Source organism: Octopus bimaculoides, chromosome 7, assembly GCF_046866305.1.
Source record: "Octopus bimaculoides isolate indiv1 chromosome 7, ASM4686630v1, whole genome shotgun sequence".
In the NCBI taxonomy this organism is placed as follows: Eukaryota; Metazoa; Mollusca; class Cephalopoda; order Octopoda; family Octopodidae; genus Octopus; species Octopus bimaculoides.
The window spans coordinates 21,112,759-21,135,106 of NC_142934.1; the positions used below are offsets into that span (position 1 = coordinate 21,112,759).

General features: G+C 37.2%; 1 protein-coding gene across 5 annotated transcripts in view; it reads left to right on the plus strand.

Annotated features, from left to right (window-relative positions):
• LOC106872515 (uncharacterized) overlaps window positions 1-22,348 on the plus strand; it is a 114,879-nt gene that overhangs the window by 87,081 nt on the left and 5,450 nt on the right. The window contains exon 1 of one of the 5 annotated variants that reach the window (XM_014919535.3): window positions 9,555-10,414. The exons of 1 other annotated variant lie outside the window; for it this stretch is intronic. In XM_014919535.3, the coding sequence (XP_014775021.1) occupies window positions 10,292-10,414 (123 nt within the window). In that variant the 5' untranslated portion in view covers window positions 9,555-10,291. Of the gene's footprint in view, window positions 1-9,554; window positions 10,415-16,464; window positions 21,482-22,348 lie in introns of those variants that run through there. 3 more of the 5 variants (XM_089354964.1, XM_089354966.1, XM_089354965.1) reach the window with 3 other exon arrangements.

A 22,348-nucleotide genomic window follows, 5' to 3' on the forward strand; every position in this document is an offset into this window, starting at 1 on the left:
CTCGCCTTCCGGCTGTAATTTCCGGCTCAGAATTTCTGGGACTACCGTTGACACTGGCTTACGTTTATTGTCCAATCTCCATGTACTGCATTAATATTCCTCGCACTTTCCGTCCCGTTGCCTTTATTGAACTCATAAAGCAAAATATGCCGAATATATATCTTTGCCACTTCCATTATAGCTTTGAAGAAATAACTGTTAAAATCGAACTGCGCTCTTCAAAACTTGCACTAAGAATAAGTACAAGGTAAAAGTATTACCTGCTTTTATAGCAAGTTGATGCAGGTAGTTTATCCCATCCCCCTCCGACTTTTAGCTCATGCAATTGAAAAAACCGCATTATTTATGGGATGACCCAGTATATATGTACATATACACACATGTACATGTATATAAATATAAATGTGTACAGATATATACATACACATGTATATACGCACGTATATATGTGTATATATATCCAAATGGGTGTGTATGTATGTATGCGTGTATATATATATATATATATATGTGTGTGTGTGTGTGTGTGTGTGTGTGTGTGTGTATGCATGTATATATATATATATATATATATATATATATATATATATATATATATATATATATATATTATATACATATATGTATATATCTTTCTATCTCACGTAACTTTTAAAAATAAGAAAAATCTGGGAAACCAGTGAGATCTTTAAAGATAAACGATCTAAAAAAAACTCCCAGTGCGTGTGTGCGAGAGGTATTTCAGGACATATTTGATAATTTAGTACAATAACTCTAATCTAACAAAAACCAAATGCATTTTAACAAAAATGTGTGCACATGTTCTTGGTAAGACAAATTCCTTTCTGCTATAAACACAAGGCCTGAAATTTAGGGGTAGGTGGGGTATAGTCGATTACATTGACCCCAGTGTTCAACTGGTACTTATTTTATCAACCCCGAAAGATGAAAGGCACCGTAGTGGAGTTTGAACTCAGAACGTACGGACGGACGAAATACCGCTAAGCATTTTGCCCGGCGTGCTAACGATTCTGCCAGCTTTATGTTCTTGATAAGATATATTATTAGAATACTCTATGAATCCGCCTTTAGCTTCGATGACTGCTTCTATGCGGGACCAGAATCGTCAACATGATTGCACTAAATGGTCCTTGTTCATTTCAGACATCAACTAGACGAGTGGTTCCCAAAGTGGGTGGTACTGCCCCATCTAGGGGCGGTGGAAAGATTCAGAGGCGTGCTGAAGGGAAGTGGGGGCGATAATGGGGTGACCAAAAGGGGGCGATGGTTGTAAAAACAAAATGAACAAATTAGTTTCAGTTTTGTTTGTAAAATATAGTTGTCTTGAATTCGATGCCGAAAATGGTCTATATTTGTGGTGGTGTGGCCTTGGTGCCAAGGGGTGGCAACCCGAATAAGTTTTGGAACCACTGATCTAGACAACTGCAGCCTTCAGTGAACCTTGAGTATTATGAGGATGTCGATTATGTCCCCTTTCATCTATACGCCAAGTGTAGCAGTCGATAGCGTATAAATCTGGTGAATCTGGAGGCCACAAGTTTGGTATTACATGATCGTAAAGATTGTCTGGCATTCATTCTTGTGTTTTGTGGTCTTCGTGAGAAAGTACTGAATCTTGTTGAAACACGTTTGGCCTTCGACTATGGAAATCATCCTTCGAGTACCTCCACGTATCCAGCAGCATTTATTCTGAAACCCTGTGTCAAGATGTGAGGTGGCATGACATGACCTTTGTTGCTCACCACTTCTAAAACCATCACAGTTTTTGGAAACCCTGTGTTCGTCACTCCGGGGACATTAGACAGATATGCACATAACCATCGGACATTTCTCCTGCTAAACATTTGGTCTTGGTCGTTTATCTCATCAGAGAAAAACCAAATCATGCCATGTTCGTGAGGGTTTTAATCTTAAGTAAACCGCTTAGCAAGGATCAGAAGGTTTTCCTGTATCTTAGGAGAACATGAATCGGTTTCTCCACAGTACATACGACTTTTATTGAATATCCTAATTCGCCACAGTTCTGACAGTCCATTTCGACTCTTGGGGTCCTTTTAGCGATGACCTTCATTTATTTTCCGGGATCATCACCGATGTTTTTAAGCCACTTGATGAACTGCGATGTCCTTATTGTGACCGGACATTTAAACTGTTTTTTTTTTCCTTCGCTGCACTTGAAACATTCCCGTCAGAGGGTTCCAATTCCATCCAAAATTTGTATACAAAGGACTCTGCAACTTTTAGAATGTTGACAATTTCTAAATCGCTGTATTCCTCACCAATGACTGCATGTCTTCGTTTTTTGAGTTAGCATTTCATGTCATGAGGAGAGGGTGGCTGACAGAATTAAAAGCCTTTTGATTGATTTGACGAGAGTAATGTACTGATAATTAAATGTCTTCAAACGCTCCGCACACTCTGTAAGTGTACGTGTGTGTGTGTATAGACATAAACACACACACACACACACACACACGCACACACACACACACACACACACACACACATACATACAAGCATATATACATACATACATGAATAAATTCATACATGCATCCATGAAAACAGACATACATGCATAAATCCATGTATTTACATATCTTCAACATATATATATATATATATATAAATATATATATATATATATGTATATATATATATATATATATATATATATATATATATATATATATATATATATATACACGTGTGTGTGTGTTTGTAAATATATATATATTTATTTATTTATCCATACTATGTGAATATATACAGTGAAATGCAGGTATATCAAATACCGTACAATATAAATTCCCAATCTATTAATATTATCTCTACCTCAGGGGAGAATACGTCACAATTAACAAATGACAATTGAGAACAACTCTTTTGCCGGTTGGCTTGGCTTGAAGATTCCTTCTTGAATTCTTACCTGCGAAATTCTAATCACATATCCGTAGTACGAATACTGTGACCTCTCAGTGTGGAGAAAGAGCAGCTCGTAACCATAACACCTTACAAAACTCATAGGCACAGGAGTGGCTGTGTGGTAAGTAGCTTGCTCACCAGCCACATGGTTCCGGGTTCAGTCACACAGCGTGGCACTTTGGGCAAGTGTCTTCTACTATAGCCTCGGGCTGACCAAAGCCTTGTAAGTGGATTTGGTAGACGGAAACTGAAAGAAACCCGTCGTATATATATAAATATATATATATATGTGTGTGTGTGTGTGTGTGTGTGTGTGTGTGTGTGTGTGTGTGTGTGTGTGTGTATGTTTGTGTTCTGTGTTTGTTCCCCCAACATCGCTTGACAACCGATGCTGGTGTGTTTACGTCCCCGTAACTTAGCGGTTCGGCAAAAAGAAACCGATAGAATAAGTAATAGGCTTACAAAGAATAAGTCCTGGGGTCGATTTGCTCGACTAAAGGCGGTGCTCCAGCATGGCTGCAGTCAAATGACTGAAACGAATAAAAGAATAGAAGAAACTGTATTATCATTAATATTTTGAATATAGCAGAAATTAGATAAATAGATGGAAATAAAAAATATGATTTAAAAATAAAACAAAGTCGCATTAACCAAATGTTAATAAAACTTGTAACGTTCCAAAGAACTCAGCTATTCTGTCTAGACCGAGAACCTAATGATAGCTTAATGATAGCTTGGGTTACAAGGGCCCACAACTATTTAATGCCTTGCCAAAACATGTGAGGGGTCTATATGGAGTAGGGGTAGATTTTTTTTTCTAGAAACAAGTTGACCTCCTGCTGAGCAAGGTCCCAGATGACCCTATATTACAGCAAGAAACTCAAAAGAGGGCAGCGAGCTGACAGAAACGTTAGCACGCCGGGCGAAATGCTTAGCGGTATTTCGTCTGTCTTTACGTTCTGAGTTCAAATTCTGCCAAGGTCGACTTTACCTTTCATCCTTTCGGGGTCGATAAATTAAGTACCAGTTACGCACTGGGGTCGATGTAATCGACTTAATCCCTTTGTCTGTCCTTGTTTGTCCCCTCTATGCTTAGCCCCTTGCGAGCAATTGAGAAATAAGAAACTCAAAAGAGGGTGGCAGTCTCGAAATCTCTTCTTCACCAAAAGCCAATCGCATAAGAATGACCAGAATGGCCATGATGGAGCACCGCCAGTTAACACTGGCGATGCTTCAACATGGCCACAGCCTTTGAGCAGAGACGTATAAAAGAATAAAAGAACAGATTAAATACAGGTACAGTAAATACAGCAAAGCAAAATACTGTATTGTACGATGTACACAACTGAGGCAGTATTCTAAAAATAATTAAAATGGCAATCTATGTATCATACTTGATGTAAACACACTGTTGATAGGTCAGTTGGTGCAATATTTGTACTGAGATAACACTTCTCATAGATTTGCTGTGTTAAAAGCACGATAAACATAGGCGCAGGCGAGGGTGTGTGGTATGAAGCTTGCTTCCCAACCATACAGTTCCGGGTTCAGTCCCACTGCGTGGCACCTTGGGCAAGAGTCTTCTACTGTAACCTCGGGCCGACCAATGCCTTGTGAGTGAATTTGGAAGACGGAAACTGTAAGAAGCCCATCGTGTGTGTGTCTTTGCATCTGTATTTGTTCTCCACCATCACTGGATAACCGATGTTGGTGTGTTTATGTCCCCGTAACTTAGCAATTTGGCAAAAGGCACTGATAGAATAAGTATCAGGCTTAAACAAAAGAATAAGTCCTGGGGTCGATACATTCAACTAAAAATTTCCTTCTTTTAAAGAAATTGAACATAAATTGGCACAAATTCTCTTGACTTAAATTAACAATACCTTTTATATATTGCTTTTTCTTTTATATTTTTTTCTATTCTAGCCACAAGGCCCGAAATTTTGGGGGAAGGGTGGGGGCAACCGATTAGATCGACCTCAGTGCGCAACTAATACTTAATTTATCGACCCTGAAAGGATGAAAGGCAAAGTCGACCTTAGTTTAATTTGAACTCAGAACGTAAAGACAAACAAACCACCGCTAAGCATTTCGCCCGGTGTGCTAACGTTTCTGCCAGCTCTTTTATATTCTTTTCTACTCTAAGCACAAGGCCCGAAATTTTTAGGGAGGCGGGGGGGGGGGGGCAACCGATTTGATCGACCTCAGTGCGTAACTGGTACTTAATTTATCGACCCTGAAAGGATGAAAGGCAAAGTGGACCTTAGTTTAATTTGAACTCAGAACGTAAAGACAAACAAACCACCGCTAAGCATTTCGCCCGGTGTGCTAACGTTTCTGCCAGCTCTTTTATATTCTTTTCTACTCTAAGCACAAGGCCCGAAATTTTTAGGGAGGCGGGGGGCAACCGATTTGATCGACCCCAGTGCGTAACTGGTACTTAATTTATCTTTACCCTTTACTTTCTTTTATTAAATTCTTCTGTTCTTTTATTTGTTTCAGTCATTTGACTGCGGCCATGCTGGAGCACCGCCTTTAGTCGAACAAATCGGCCCCAGGACTTATTCCTTGTAAGTCTATTCTCTTGTCGAACCGCTAGGTTACGGGGACGTAAACACACCAACATCAGTCGTCAAGCGATGATGGGGGGAGGGACAAACACAGACACACAAACATATGTGTGTATGTGTGTGTGTATGTATGTATGTATGTATGTATACGACGAGATTCTTTCAGTTTCCCTCTACCAAATCTACTCACAAGGCTTTGGTCGGCTCGAAGCTTGAGTAGAAGACATTTTTGCCCATTGGTGCTACGCAGTAGGCCTGAACTCGGGACCATGTGGCTGGTAAGCACGCTACTTAACCACACTGGCAGAATATACTGATATCTATGCAACACAACCTATACAGGAGGCGCGCTTGTGCTCGTACATAAAGACATCGCGATAAGAACGTTGACGGATGTTAGAGCGAACACACAGACACAGGCAAAAAATATATACAAACTTACAGATGTTTAAACAAACACACGCACACATTCGCCAACACACATTCACACAAAACACAGGCACATAGACACACAGATACTCATATATATGTAATGTAGGTATACATAAGTGTGTATGCATATATATATATATATATATATATATATATATATATATATATATATATATATATATTTTCATCTATGTACATACACATGTATATATATATATATATATATACATATTTATAAATATGTGTGTGTGTGAGCATACACAAATATTTCGATGGACATATATTCACATACAGGCAGCCTCGTACACACATACATACAAAACCATACTCTCTCTCTCTCTCTCTCTCTCTCTCTCTCTCTCTCTCTCTCTCTCTCTCTCTCTCTCTCTCACACACACACACACACACACACACACACACACACAGAGGCAAATGTGTACAGTAGAGAGCGCGTCGAACAAAATTCTTCTCTGAATTTATTTCATTGTCTACGATCGGAGTTCAAATTCTGCCAAAATCGACACACACGCATATATATATATATATATGTGTGTGTGTGTGTGTGTGTGTGTGTACACACATATGAGAGTATAAACGTTATGTGACCATATTTATTTGAATTTTTATTATCTTCTAGAGAGTGAGGGGGGAGAGAGAGAGAGAAAGTACTCCAGTTTCAGAGGGGAAAAAGAAATATAGATGTTGTGATGTTCATTCATTTTTTCAATGAGGCGTAACGAGAATCGAAATTCTTAGTTTATAAGTTTCGCTTAGTCACGCAACCCGTCTTTACGCATGACACGTCATAGTGGGACGAACACACAGACACAGAGACATGGCGACAAACAGAGACGAACACCACACGCATTGATAAGGACATATCAGCTGTAACACACACGCACGCACACAAACACACTCACTCTGTCTGCCTCTCTTTCTCTCTCTCTACACACACACACATATACAGAAAAGCGTACACAAATACATGTCGTGCGTGTGTGTGTGTGTGTGTGTGTGTGGTATATATGTATAAATGCTATTTTTTGTTTCACTCATTCGACTGTGGCCATGCTGGGGCACTGCCTTAGTGTTTTATTCGAAGAAATTGGCCCCAGGACTGATTCTTTTTAAACCTAGGACTTATTCTGTCGTTCTCCTATTGTCGAACCGCTAAGTTACCAGAATGTAAACACACCAACGCCGGTTGTCAAACGGTCGTCGGGAACAAACACAGACACAAAGACACAACTATATACATAATATATAAATATCTATGAGTGTTTGTGTGTGTGTGTGTGTGTACAGTTTTGATAAGTGTAATATACAAAACTTTCTTTCCCCGAGTCACTTGTAACTTTCCGTCGATACAAAATAAGAAAAAGTAAAAAAAAAATATGCTTGTGTGTGTGTATGTGTGTGTGTGTGTATGTTTGTGTGTGTGTGTGTGTGCGTCAAGTTACACTGACACACACACACATTTGATAAAACAATAAAACAAAACACACATACACACACACACACACACAGACGAAGAAACTGGAGTAAACACAAATATTCACACCGAATAACTTATAAAATACAACACTAACGTAATTATACATACATACATGTATGTGTGTGTGTGTGTGTATGTGTGTGGAGAGAGAGAGAAGGAGAGAGAGGGAGGTGGCGTAGTAGTCTTTCGTACACTGACACGAAACTGAAGCGCTCATACCCGGAGGTACACACACACACACACACACACTCACTCACAATGAATGATATACACGTATACGAAAGGAAACCTTCAAAAAAATATGAAACTATGTAGTGATGAAGAGAAAGAGAGGGAGAACTCATATATATATATATATATACATTCTCTGTCTCTCTCTCTATCAGCACACACGTATGTATGTATGTATAGGAAGAAGATATAGGTAGATAGAAAGAAACATACACACACACACGCATATATATATATATGGGAGGTGGGTAACACACAGTAGAGATGCTATAACGAATGTAAACATATAAGATACAAACACATTGAAATTTTCATATACACACACTTACACAAATATATATACATATATATTGTGTATGTACATATGTATGTGTACATATATCTACATATATATGTATATATATATATATATATATATCTATAATACATAGTAGGAAACATCGACAAAAACATACATACATATATACACATACATACATATATATACACACACATATACACACACATATATACATAAGTGCGTGTGTGTATTGATGTGCACTTTGATGTAAACAAAACACACACACACATACACTCATACATATACTCACATACTCGATATATGTAGCTTCATCATCGAAGACACTTTCATCGACAGACTTCAAACACATACACACACAAATACACACACACACACACACACACACACACACATACACACACACTCACACACGCCGATAAATGAACTTTCATAGAGGACAAACACACACACACACATACATATATATATATATAAATATATACAAATTCAGATAGTCATGAACTTACGATTCACACACACACACACGTGTGTGTGTGTGAGAGAGAGAAAGAGAGTGTGTGTGTGTTTGTGAGTGTGTGTGTACTCACATTTCCTAATAAACATTCTAAGTTACAATACACTCACACATATACACAGACATATATATTCAAATAAACAGTTACAGGCAATGACACACACACACACACACACACATATACATACACACACACACACATACATATACATACACACACTCACATATATATATATATATACACATACGTACATACATACATACATACATACACGTTCTAATATACACATAAAACACACACAGATATATATACATATATATACCAGAGGTAGAGTAATATACATATATACACATACATATATATATATACACACATACATACATACACACATACATATTGTAATATACACATAAACACACTCTCGCAAAGTGCCAACACACACAGGAACCCGTACACACATTCAAACGAGCACACTCTAACTCTACACTCACATCGACGCTCACTCTCACGCGCGCATCCACCCTGATTAAAATTCTATTTTTAAAATAACAAATCCCCGCATCACAGCTTAGTCTCCCTTCACTCCAGCCCGCCTCTTCCCTCGCCGCTCACCTTGATACCTTTTTGCTTCTTACTCTCCCCGTCCCACGACGACGACGACCCCCACCACCACCACCACCACCCTATTCTCTCTTGTTTACTTATTTATTTATTTATTCATTTATTTATTTATTTACTATTAAAGTTTCTCTCTCCCTCCTCCTTCTCGAAGCTTCGATTACGCGAACGCCACCTCCCTCCCCTCCCCTGCGCTCGCCACCCTCTTCCCTTCATGTGTTTACTACAGTTGTTGTGATAGAGGCGACGGCGGCAGCGGCGGTGATAGCTATATCCAACCCCCTGCCCCTGTTGATTCTATATTTATCTACATTACGAAGCAGTCACTCCTCCTCCTCTCTCACTACTACCTCCCATTGTAATCTCTCGTCGTTCTCTTCCCTCTCGCTTTCCCTCTCTCTATTCGCCTTCTTTGTTGCCACACGCATTGAAACTATATAAAATGATTTCGTTTTCTAACCGAACTCAGTCGCAAGCAAAACTAGCGTGCGAGGCGCTTCGCCTTTTTGTACTTCTTTACCAAAATATCGTAAACAAACTTCAACACTCGCGAACAGTCAACAGACAGACAGAAAAATATATACATATATATCTTTTATCCATCATAGAACTTATCTATTTCTCTAAATTTTTAATTTTCACGTTTTCATTCGAGGATTTTTTATTAAGCAAACCTGCATATTGAGGATTCGCATATATATTTATTTACATCTTCTACGGAATTATATTTAAATATAACACATATATAAACGGACGCATTTTACAAAACTTAGTTGTTTTGTCTTTTATATCTTTATAAATTTTTCCAAAGGAGAATATATTTTCTCGGTTTTTTTCTCCGAACGAATCAACGAAAAAAAAACCCACGTTTATTTGATTTATATAAAAAATTTACAAATCAAAAATTTGACAAATCCTATCTTCTAAAGGAACTTAACCCATACATATATATATAAATATAAATTGATATATATATATATATATATATATATATATATATATATCATTTATTTTTCATAAACAGAAGAAACTAAGTTTTAAAAGTTAGCTAAACGCTTTGATTATATTTCTCTTTTTCCTCTCAAAATCGGATTTATATATTAAAATTTTTGGGATTTGTTTTTGTGATCAGTCTTAGATATATATATATATATATACACACACAAAGTTCTTTTAACTTGGGATGGCTAATAGTTACTTCAAAGTGGAGACGGCACCTTTTGATGATCAGATAGTTCCAGACAAGGATGATCTCCAGTTCTCTGTAGATGTTGCTTCAGCAGCAGTTGGAAACGGTTGGCCACAAGTAAGTAGAGAACGGCCGAGATAAAACGGTCTAATTTTGAGATTTATTAATGGCATAACTACAGTTTGATGCCCCTAAATTTTGTTTCCTTATAACTTTCTGCAATGTGTATATTTTTTCATGGAAGTTTACTGAGGTACGCTTTCGAGGATATAGAATACAAATGTGTTGGTGAAATTCTTTCAGAAGGTTTTGGAAAAGTTTTGGATCGTTCTAACACCAATTTCCATTACTTTAAGCAGTTTTCTCTTTTTTTACATTTATATACTTGAAACATCAACATAATGTAATCTACACTCTCAAAAACGTATTCCTACGAAATTTCATTAAAAAATATAAGGAAACAAAAATCAGAAGCGGGAAGAATGATCCGAAACTCTTGCACGTTTTTTTTGTTTGTTTTTTGTTTTGTTTTTTTTAATGTTATTAATGTAATCATCTATTTGCGAGAGAGTATCTCTGCAAAATTTTATTTGAAAATATGCATTTTATAAAAAGTTGTAAAGCAATAAATTTGTTGGGGCTCTAAACTATAGTTATGCCTTTATTTTCGTTTTGTTTCATTAAAATATTATTTGGTAGTCCTCAAGTTTTGATACTAAATACCATCTACCTTAAAATTGGGAGAGCTAGCTATTCATATCGTCAACAACAACAGCATTATAAGCAACTATGTTTATTAAATATACTTAAGAAATTTGCTTTCGTTTAATTTTTTTTTTTTGTTCAAAACTGAAATTAAAATTTAATTTCTAAGAATTATTGTTGTTGTTGTTACTCCTAGTGCAATACCAGTTATATACTGAGGAAGTGAATTTAAGCGATTATTTTCCTTTCTCACAAGTCTGGCCTTGTGTCGATGCCGGGTGGTTGTTTTAGCGTTTAGTTGTGTCGCCTGACGTTATCAGTTCGAATCCCGCCGAGGGTCAGCTTGACTTTGCAACATCGACAATGAAGTTACTTTGGCTCCTGGTTTAGTGGTGCAAACTTAAGGACTGCCTTATTATTTTTTTCTCCTTAATTTTCTAAAATTCTTTCGTGGAAGCAGGAGAGGGGGTGTGTTATGTTTGTATAAGCATGTATGTATGTGACTTTCGTGTAAGCGTGAATATAAACTATACGAAATTTGTCGAGTTTATATGATGTGCTGTTTCTATACGGATACTGTTGTGTTTGTTATGAATGATGTGCTTTTTTTTTTGGTTGGCCAACTCTAGATTTGAACCTGGGGGCCTTTCATCAAAACTGATGCATTCATTATATGCGCGCTTGGACGAACGAAAGTTTTTAACGTAGTAAACAAACTACACATGAAAAGAAGCATGCGCGCACACACACGCGCAGACATGACGCTCCATCGACAGATAAAAAAAAAGATTGATGAAGCATGGCAAAAAAAAAAAATTAATAAACGATTTAATCAAGTGCATCAATTAATTATTAAACATAGTTGGAATTTACCCCATGTCTAGTAATTAACGCCCTGACACCCTCCCCAGTACGACGTTCAAATTTCGATAATCCTTTTTAAACCGCTTCTCATGCCATTACAAGACTATCGATAGATGCGCAAAGGGTTCGATGATGGCGTGATTACAAAATAGGTGAGCATACGATCGGACCACAAGGATTAAAAAGGAGAAAAACAAATAGCGGGATTATATTAGAGCCCCCTTATTTTTATTTTTTTACGTATGTTTTGATCAGCTGACTGTTCCTTAATCCGAATCAAAGCGGTTTATCTCAGCTTAGAGATTTGTTTTAATTTTCATTTTAATTTCAAAACATCAATGTTTGTTGTGTTTTATTATTTACATCAATTGGTAAATATCTACAGCAATCATTCCTTCACTGTAGGATTAAGGAATATTAACTTTTCCCACTCGATCTCGACGGGTATGGCGAGCGGGGCGAAGAGAAGAATGAATGAGAGCGGGGCAGGTTGACCCTTCACTGGATAAAATTATACCAGATTTAAACCCTTCGAGATCTCCTACATCAAACCAGCCCTCATCGCTCGCAGTCCCCCTCTCACCTGTTATGTTAGACATAACAGCCAAATTTTGAAGTAGATCTTGATAAAATTAAATTTAAAAAATTTAGAAAATGAAAAATAAAAAACAGTAAAATAATGATTTTAAAAAAAGCCTTTTTATGTATGTAGTGCTTGTGTGTGTGTTAGCTTTCGTATTTGTCAGTGTACGAGTGTTAAACATCGGTAGATATCAAAACAAAACTAGTTTTCATTCACGCAAACTTTTTCGAAGGTTACACACTCTACCTTCACCTCCTCTCCTACCACCACTTAAAACTTCTAACACTACTACCACTGCTACTACCTCACAACGTCTCCACTAAATTCCATAATCTTTAACAACTTTTCTTTGTTTTATTTTTTATTCTTGTTTCGTTGTTTTTTTTCTTCTTTTCTTGCTTTCTTTAACGGGTTTCCCTACCGGTAGTTCGATTCCTAATGTAAGTTCAAATACCTCTGGGGAAGATGGTGATTTTCGTCTTTTACCTTTAATCGATCTATCTGGGTGGGGGGGGGATGTGGTTAAAAATAAAAATACCGGTAAAAAAATGCAATGCGGATTTCACTACTTCACTACCACCCCAATAAATACACGTTTGTAAACATACACATTTACAGACATTTAGAATACACGTGTTAAATTTTGTTTTAAATCCCATATAGATAGATAGACATGATTTAAAACCGAGATGAGTAAATAGAATATACACACGCGTAGGAAAATAGATAATTAGATAGATGGATAGATAGGTTGAGGTGTATAAGACATCTGTTTGAAATATAGATAGAGAGAGATAGGTAGAGAGATACATATAAATGTTTATGCGAAATTTATAGTGCGAAGCTTCGTGATGGTGGGGAAGGCGACTACGTAGAAAGGTCCCAACGTGTTTTTGCGCGCACATAAAACCTGTAGGCGGAGCCTTAGTCATACTACTTTTTGATTGGTGCAACTAGTGATGACGTCACTACTAGAATATCCTAAATATAGAAACTGACGACTGAGAAATCACTGAAGCGAGTACACCCCTCCCCTTCCTCTTTCAGGTTGTTTCTTTCTCTCTCTTTCTCTGTCCCTCTCTGTATTTCTTCATTTTCTCTTTCTTTTACTCATTCTATTACTCGCTCGCTCAGCTTTTCATTCATACAACGCACACATGGTAACGCTATCATTTTTCTCTCTTTCTTTTTCTCAACAACACGCCGCCTAAACTAACGACCAAACTAGGGGATTCTCTATGTAGTCGCTCGGTCAGCTAGAAATAGCAGTTAAGTCCTCCACTTATGGCACCTTACCGTTTTTAAAACTTTAAAAAGAAAAAAACACGCGATAACGTTCTGTCTACAAGGTGGGACGATTAACTGCTAGAGTAGTTTGATCCGGGTCCTAAAACTTACTATAACCTCGATTAACACCTGATCGAATTATAAGCCGAGGTAGGGGCTGGATTGAGGGGGAACATGATCTGTCTAGTGTAGCGTGACATGGTGTGAGAGATTTTTTTGTCTCTCCACGCGGGTCCAGTAAAATAGGTGATTTTCTTCCTCGTTTATAAATAAATCCTTTTATTAATTGTAAGTTGTTTTTAATGGACTTTTAGGGGAAATGGGAGCGATTTTTTTTTTGTTTTTGTATGTGTATATATATATACATATATATATATATATATATATATATATATATATGATGTGTGTATATATATATGTGGAGTCATGAGAATGATTTTTGATTCTTTTTGAAGCAAAAGTCAATCCCTTTATCTTAGGGGGGGGGGGCTGGGTAAGATTGGATTGGACGGACGGGTAGGCGATTGAGGTGACGAGCTAGGGAGCCGGGTGCAAATCGTTTGTGGAAGGCCACGTGTAATTTTATTATATGCGATAATAAATACCTATTACACCCGTTTGACTCCCAACTTCTACCCCCCCAGCAACCACACAAAACATCATTCCTATCTGAAACGCCTAAATTGCATTGGTTGTAACTGCACTACATGTAGCTGGGGGGAAAAAAGTGCAGGGGGGTCTCTCTCCCTTTTCTAAAACCATGTGTAACCAGCTTGGCCGAGTCGACTCATGCCTTGCTAATAAAACTGGGCGCACGGAGATCGCAGGGAACGAAGCTCGAAATCGACGGAGATCCCATTAATAAAGTTGTACAGATCGATGCAAAAAATCTATCAGTGATCTTGTTCGTTTGAGCGAAAATCCCTTGTGTGGTATTCGTTCTGCCCGTGTTAAACAAATCTAGATCTCTATAGTGAACAACAGCGTCGCTTATGATTAACGACGCTATTGTTTAGGTTTACCTGCCTCCAATTCACCTAGATGTTCTGCAAAAAGGAAATACATACATTCCCATATTTCCTTCCCTCCTCCCTACTACAAAAGATCGAATGGAATGCTTGATCTGAAGGTTGAACGAATGATGGGTGGATTCTAGAGACTCGGCGGTCATTATTTTATGTTTTGGTGGGAGGGAACGTGGTCACATTCTTTTTCAACCGACTCCCTACTTCCAATCCTTACCTCAATAATAGCAGCTGACCCCGAAAGATGAGTCGTGAAACACGCTGGTCAACAATATGGGGTGATGGTTATTTATGTGTGTGTGTGTATATATATATATATATATATATTATATATATATATATACATACATATATATAAATATATATACATACATATATATAAATATATATACATACATATATATATTTATTTATGTGTGTGTGTGTAATATTAGCACTTAGAAGAAGAATAAGAGAAAAATCGAACTCCGTCCTTTTAGGATATTGACCGTTTTTTTTTCTTTGTTTCTTAGCTATTTGTGTACCGGATGACCTCTCCCGTACGAATAGTCGTCACCGCCGCCACCGTGGCGAAACCACGTATTGAATTCTTAATAAATCGTTTATCAGATAAGTGGTGGTGATAGGTGTGGTGAAGCTAAAGAGTGGGAATGGTGGTGGTGGTGGTAGTAGTAGTAGTAGTAGTAGTTGGTGGTGAGAGTTGTTTACCGTTCTTGTTCCATACCGGATCTAACATCTTTGAGTTGCGTCATCCTCACGTAGCGAGCGTCTTGTTTGTTGTAACAACATCGGCCGGGGTGGGGGTTATTATATCGTGTGTTCGTACATATGTATGTATGTATATATATGTGTGTGTGTGTGTATATATATATATATATATATATATATATATATATATATTTTGTGTGTGCGTCTTTCTATCTGTTTATCTTTTGGAAGTAGGAGATTGGAAATATAAGACCGTCTGACAGGCGAATACCTCGCGGTATTTCTTCTTCTACGTTCATAGTTCAAGTCCCGTCGTGACCCGCTAGAGTAGCAGGCTTCGCCTGTCGCCCTCGTGTGCCTTCCTTCAGTCATATACGTAGACCGCACAAGCCAGATGGGGCTCAGCCGGTCTACTTGAAGGAACAGTCGAATCTTCCTCAAATCACAACCTGCCGGCTTAAAAAAGAATACGTCGAATAATGTATATCTAGATACATTATATCTAAAATTTTAAAATAAAAAAAAAAAAACAGGATAGTTTTCATTGAAATGTGTTTGATTGTAACTCTGCTATGTTAGTTTAACTGAGCCGGGGTTTAAGTCGTATGTAGATCTCTCGTCTTGACCATCCTGAGCGGTAGAACTGGATCCCCATCCACATACCTCACACATATTAAGTATTGTTTCTGCGTGTATCACAAAAAGTTTTGGCGCCAGGACGTTGATATTTGTCACCTGAGTGTCATTCGATACTGTGATATCTATGTTCATACGGGTATGACTCATCATGGATAACAGTAACATTATGACGAGTTGTTGACTCATATCTATCTGTCTGACTTATATATATGTATATATATATATATATGAATTAATACTTTAGAATTGTCTCCCCTCCAGAATTTTTCCAGAATTATTTATTTACATAATAATTGCTTTCATTACCAAGGATGCAGTTTCAATTAAGCAAAATGTTTATTAAACACTCTAGTATTGAGTTCTCATGCAGCAAACGTCCACGGTTAATAACCTCAATCATTGCTATCAGTGTATATATCTGTATCAATTGAACTATGACGTCACAACGTATCCGGTTATAGGTATTAGCATATCTTGTAATCAAGCTAGCTGCGCACTCCTGAAGACGGATGTTTGTATATAGAGAGAGGTAACTGGTATGGAGCCAGGATTTGTGGAAAAGTGTAAGATTAGATATGTTAAATAGTAAGATTATTGTTGATAGATAGATAGATAGATAGATAAGACAGGTAGATGGATTAGTTCGTTGTTATAATCCCAGGACAGCTATGATCAAAGATGTTCCCTCATTATAGTATCGATCTCCGTAATCTAAGGATCTTCTAGGTGTCGTCGTCCCCAGTTCGGTTGCTTATGATGTGAGATTTGGCTATTATTTCTAGCACTCCGGCAGCTTGGAGATGGAGATTTGTTTGGCTCATGATACGGTGGTGGTGGTAATTGGAGATGGAGCGATAGGTACATATGTATATTTAATGATAAAAAATATAAGATATAATAAATAAAAGGAAGTGCAGATATTGGGACTGTAAACTATCGGAAATAGATACGGCTGGTAAATCGTTCTTCCTTTCAAAGACTACATCTCTTGCCTCCTCTCTCTTGCACTCTTGTCTTACTCTTTCTCTTTTTTTTTTCCCCTTTTTCTTTGTTTCCCTCAATCGCCAAAACGGTTGGTTCTTATTCTGATGACGACACACCACCTCCAGCCATTCCGTCGGCTTTGAATTGAGGTTGGTTGACTAATTTCCACCCCCACTGTTTGATAGTTTAAATAAGATATTTCCTAAAGCACCCTCGAGACCCCACTACCCGGAACACTCGTATACACACATATACACTCACTTCACATGTATAGATGGAGTACTTTTCCTTAACACTCATACATAAAAATATGTATACTCTCTCACACACACACACATACACGTTCTTTATTAACCTGGAGCTGAAGTGACTCGTAAAACGAAAGAAAAGTGTCCAGAATTTATTGAAATAAAATAAGATTTTTTCTCTTCGCTTTATTACATGTAAATATTTTTTCTACTCCGATCAAACTGGATTAGTGCGAAATTGAGTTGGTCGTATCTCCGCTCTTTGCAACTAAAATATTGTTTATCTATACCCAGTTTAATCGAATTTGGAGAAATCGAAATGCAGAAAAAAAAAAAAAGACTATTACTTGTGTGTGGGTGTTCGTGTGTTTAGAAGCCGGCGAAAGGAAAATTGAAAATAGTGTGCTTTGTCACTTCGTCATGCTTATTTCATCATCACATTGTGCTTATATCATCACAACCACGTCGGATTTAATTTCATCATCACTTCCTCTATGGAATCAAGCCTAGCACACACGTACGCATATACCCGTTTATTTGTGTGTGTGTGTGTACATGATATTAAGTGCCATGGACGAAACTCTCATCTTTGAGTCGCTTTGTAAATGCTGCCAAAAAAGTGTGTTGTGATCTTGCACTAACGGTTGCGTGGGGTTCTGAAAGGAAGAACACGGAGAATAAGATACATGAATCATTCTGTCATTGAAAAAGAAGAAGAAGAAAGCTACCTTTCTTCCTTTCTTTTACACACACACACACACACACACACACACACACATACATACATACCGTCTCTTCTTACTGAATGGAAAACTACTTAAGTGAGCCGGACGAGTTTTCAGTGTGGAAAATTACACCGGTATATTACGCGAATGGATGGCTGTATTAGCTGAGTGTATATATCGGCTGACTTGTTTTTACATAAATGTGCAAAATATATTTGCGAATGTTGTGTCTCTGTGGATGTGTTGTATGAAGAAATGTGTATGTGTCTTACGATTAAAGTTTTTTAAAAAATGTGTGTGTGTACATGGCTATACTTAAGCATAGCTATGTACACACACACAAAGAATGCGTTTACCGGTCTGCCTACCTACCTACCGACACCTCTTTAATTACAACTGTTACTGCTTAAATTTTTAACTTGTAAAGTGGCAACGGTACCATTTACAAAGACGCTTGTAGGCGGTAGAAAACTGGGGTCGGGGGTAAGTGCGATTTTTCAAGTTCACCTAGATTAGCAGAGTTGTTAGGGCGTCAGTCAAAATTCTACGGGGAATTTTTATATTTGTTTTAGTCTTCTAGCTATTCCCTTTTAGATTCTGAGTTCAACTCTGTCTGCGGATAACTTTGCCTTGCATCCGTTAGGGAATCGATAAAATAATAAATACTGGATCGATATAACTGACTTTTCCGCTAATTCTAGATATTGCGTCTATCTTACAATTGCTCTGTCTGGAGTTACGGGACGTGATTGCGCAAGACATTACTTAAGTGGTTTGCAATAAATCATCGCTTCGCGGGAATTCTTTCGAACCTGTTAGAAATAGCAGCCAAATCTGCCTCATTCCTATACCCTGTTATCTTGAAAACGGGATAAACACATTACACGGTGTAGTCCTAGATAAACTCCCCACTCCCCGAAGACTGGATGGTCCCGGCTGGAATGCCTTAAATCATAGGGTCTGCTCGACCAACGCTGACTTCGCTAAACAACTCAAGATAGAAATATATATATATTATCCTGTAACTGGGTGACAAGGCATAGATATGTCTGTGTTGACTAACTTTCAGCTATGTTCAGCTGACCGTGAACGGAAAGCAAAACAAGATAAGCTACACGCGCGTTTGAGTGTCGGTATGTGTGTCTGTATGCTTAGACAGATCTCTCTCTCTCCCAGATATATAACAGCATGTGGTATATATTAAATAGAAACGATGACCAATAGTGTTACAAAAAAAAAAACCTTTCTCCACTTTCAAAGTAGTTGTATAGCAAGCTTGACGGGGGGGGGCTAAGTGAACAAAAATATATCCCTCATTCATCCCTTCATTGTTCTTAAATGCCCCCTCCTGCGGCAATTTTTTTTTATAAAAGAAAAAGAAAAAAGAACCCAAAATGGTTAAGCTGGCAGAATCGTTGGCGCGTTCGATAAAGTAAAATAAAACGAGCAAAAGTTAGTGTTTTCGTAAGTTGATCAATAAATCACTTTGATTTAAAAATCAATAAGTTCATAAGCTCGGTTTCATTTAGATGTTTAGAAATAAAATTTCATTTGCTGGAGGTTTTTGTCGTTTTCTTTTTCTTATATGGATATCATATATATTTCTGTGTCTACGTATATATAAAAAAATTAGCAAGAATATATACGTGCCAGCCGGCAAGTTCTTAAAAGACGCAGTTATTATATACTTGCAATTTGAAACCGGTTTCCTATTTCGTGATATGGCCACACGAGAAAGAGAGAGAAAGAATAAGTTTAAAGCTAATTTTTACACATTTTTATTTATTTTAGTTTTCTTTGAAAAAGAAAATTAAAAAGCGGGTGAAACAATTGTCTTCCCCACGTGCTCTATGATTGCTTTGACACCTTGTAAAAGAAGACTGTTCTATCTTAAGTTTGTGGTGACGGCTCATCCAAAAGGTAGCTTTTGTGCGTAACTTTCATTTTAATTTTATGAAAATGGATATTTTTCAGATGGGCTAGACTTAAGAGAGAGAGAGAGAGAGAGAGAGAGAGAGAGTGGAAGATAATATGAGTGAATGGTTTTAGTTAAATAATAGTGACGTAGATAAAGAGTTAACGTTAGAGAGAATATATATATATAGAAAAAAAACTAGAGCTAAACTAATTGAGGCGCTTATTACACACGTCCTTACTTACACATTATATGTGTTTGTGTAATCTAGAGTGTAGAACCGTGCGTATATAATTGTATATGAAATACATGAAAAAAAAAAACTCTAAAGAGACACAAGAAAAAGAAACAAACAAAACAATAGAAATATATAATTGTGCGTGTGTAATAGCTACGGTTCAGTGAAACTGCTTGAAATATCGATAAGATCTATAAAATCTTGTAACTGTGTAAATATGCATACTCGAGTTGACAAGAGTTACTAGGTGGTCGTTTTCCGAGCCAGAAATAGCAGTCGCGTCTTCTTTGAATATGATGTCCTCTTACCTTTAAAAAGAAAAGGTTAAGAAACAACACATTCGATGTTGTAGTCCTAGATGCATTTATCTAAATATGAAACGGGTTGATAACGGCCGGAAAAAGTTCTGATACTGCTAAACTAGAGTCAGCAGGAACTGTTGTTTAAGCCTCGGGATATGGAGCTTTGTTGAAGTGCGCTCCAGTCATGGCCATTCCGTCGTATCTATTACCTCAGGTTATATTATTTGATGTTTCGTTTAGGGTTGCTAGTTTTAGCCAGTCATGAATATTAATATTACATGTTTATGTACTGGGATTTAACGTCTGGTATGTGTGTAGGTGTTTATTATAGAAGATAAGACTGTTGTAAGGGGCGGTGCAGTGCCGTCACCCTTTCATCGTTTGCAGGTTTGAAACAGCCTCCAGTGAGAAGATAGAACTGCATGTATAATTCATGTCTATTCATTGTGCGCGAACGAATATATATATATAGTAGTTGTTGTTAAGAAGGGCATCCAGTCGTAGAAGCCGCGCTGTAAAATGGAACTATACATGTATGTATGAACACATATAATACGTGTGTGTGTGAGAGAGAGAGAGAGAGAGAGATTTTATAAATATATATATGTGTGTATAAGCTTTTATTTGTGCATACAGACATACTGACATACATTAAGCACGCATATTGTGTAAAGCAATTTTCAACTAGTTGGCTCCAGCACGGAAGCAAAGCAGTAGCTAAGTGTTTGTGCGTGTTATGAATTGTCCCATTGTTTATTTTTAAAAGACTGACACCAACCACACGGCAGTTACACACACACACACACACACTCACGTACATACAATACACTCGAGTGCCTGCTTGATCCAAGGACTAGCTGGACGGAGCCTTACGCAACAGCTATTACTGTTACGGCTGACTTATTAGGAGTTACATCCATTTGAGGGTTTGATCCTGCGGTGGTGTGTTCGAATTCTCGTGGTAGATATTTTTTTTTTCTATATTATGTAAATTTTACGCCTTTTTGATCTCACAAGAAAAACGAAGGATTTTTTTTTTGTCGTATTAGATTGAAAACTGAATTATTTCTGTTTGTAATCTATTAATTTTTTTTATTATTATTTTAAATATTTTATTATTATTATTAGTTGTATTTGTGTGTGTGCATAACTAGAGGACTGTATATCTCCCGACTGATTTTGTTTCTTCATAACTTTTCCATGTACATACATACAATGAAATTTTCCAGATATACATTTTAAAGTTTCTCGCTTTCATACTTTCTGTCTGCTTATCGGAAAAACGACGAAGTGATCTTTCGAACGAAACACACACATACACACAGATCAAGGGAGGCGGTTAACTCTTTAGCGTCCAAATCCATACTTAAAAAAAAAATTATTCGTCTTTTTCAAAATTAATTTTAACTTTTTCCCTGCGCAGCATAGTTTCATTGGATTAGAGAAGGGGCTAACTTTGAATATTTCGCATGAAATTCCTAAGGGATAGTTTTCGGTGCAGAGTCAGTTCAATATTATACTAATTGGGTGTGTACGCGCGCCTTATAACCCTGAAGTGATCAGTCGTTGGTAGCATTAAGTTAAGGAGTCGTTCTTCCTGACTTCTCAAAACTTTATACTTTTTAAGACAAGTTGGGAGTACAACTTGCGGAGTTAGTTTCAAATCTTTTTTTTTTTTTAATATTAATTGATCATTAAAAATATTACTTTATAAAAGCTGATTAACACAGCCCTTGTGGAAGGAGATTTTTAACTTATCTTTTCCTCAAAACTGTACACTTTTTTTTTTTTTTTTTTTCATTAATTTTCTCTCGTGTGTGTAGCTTTG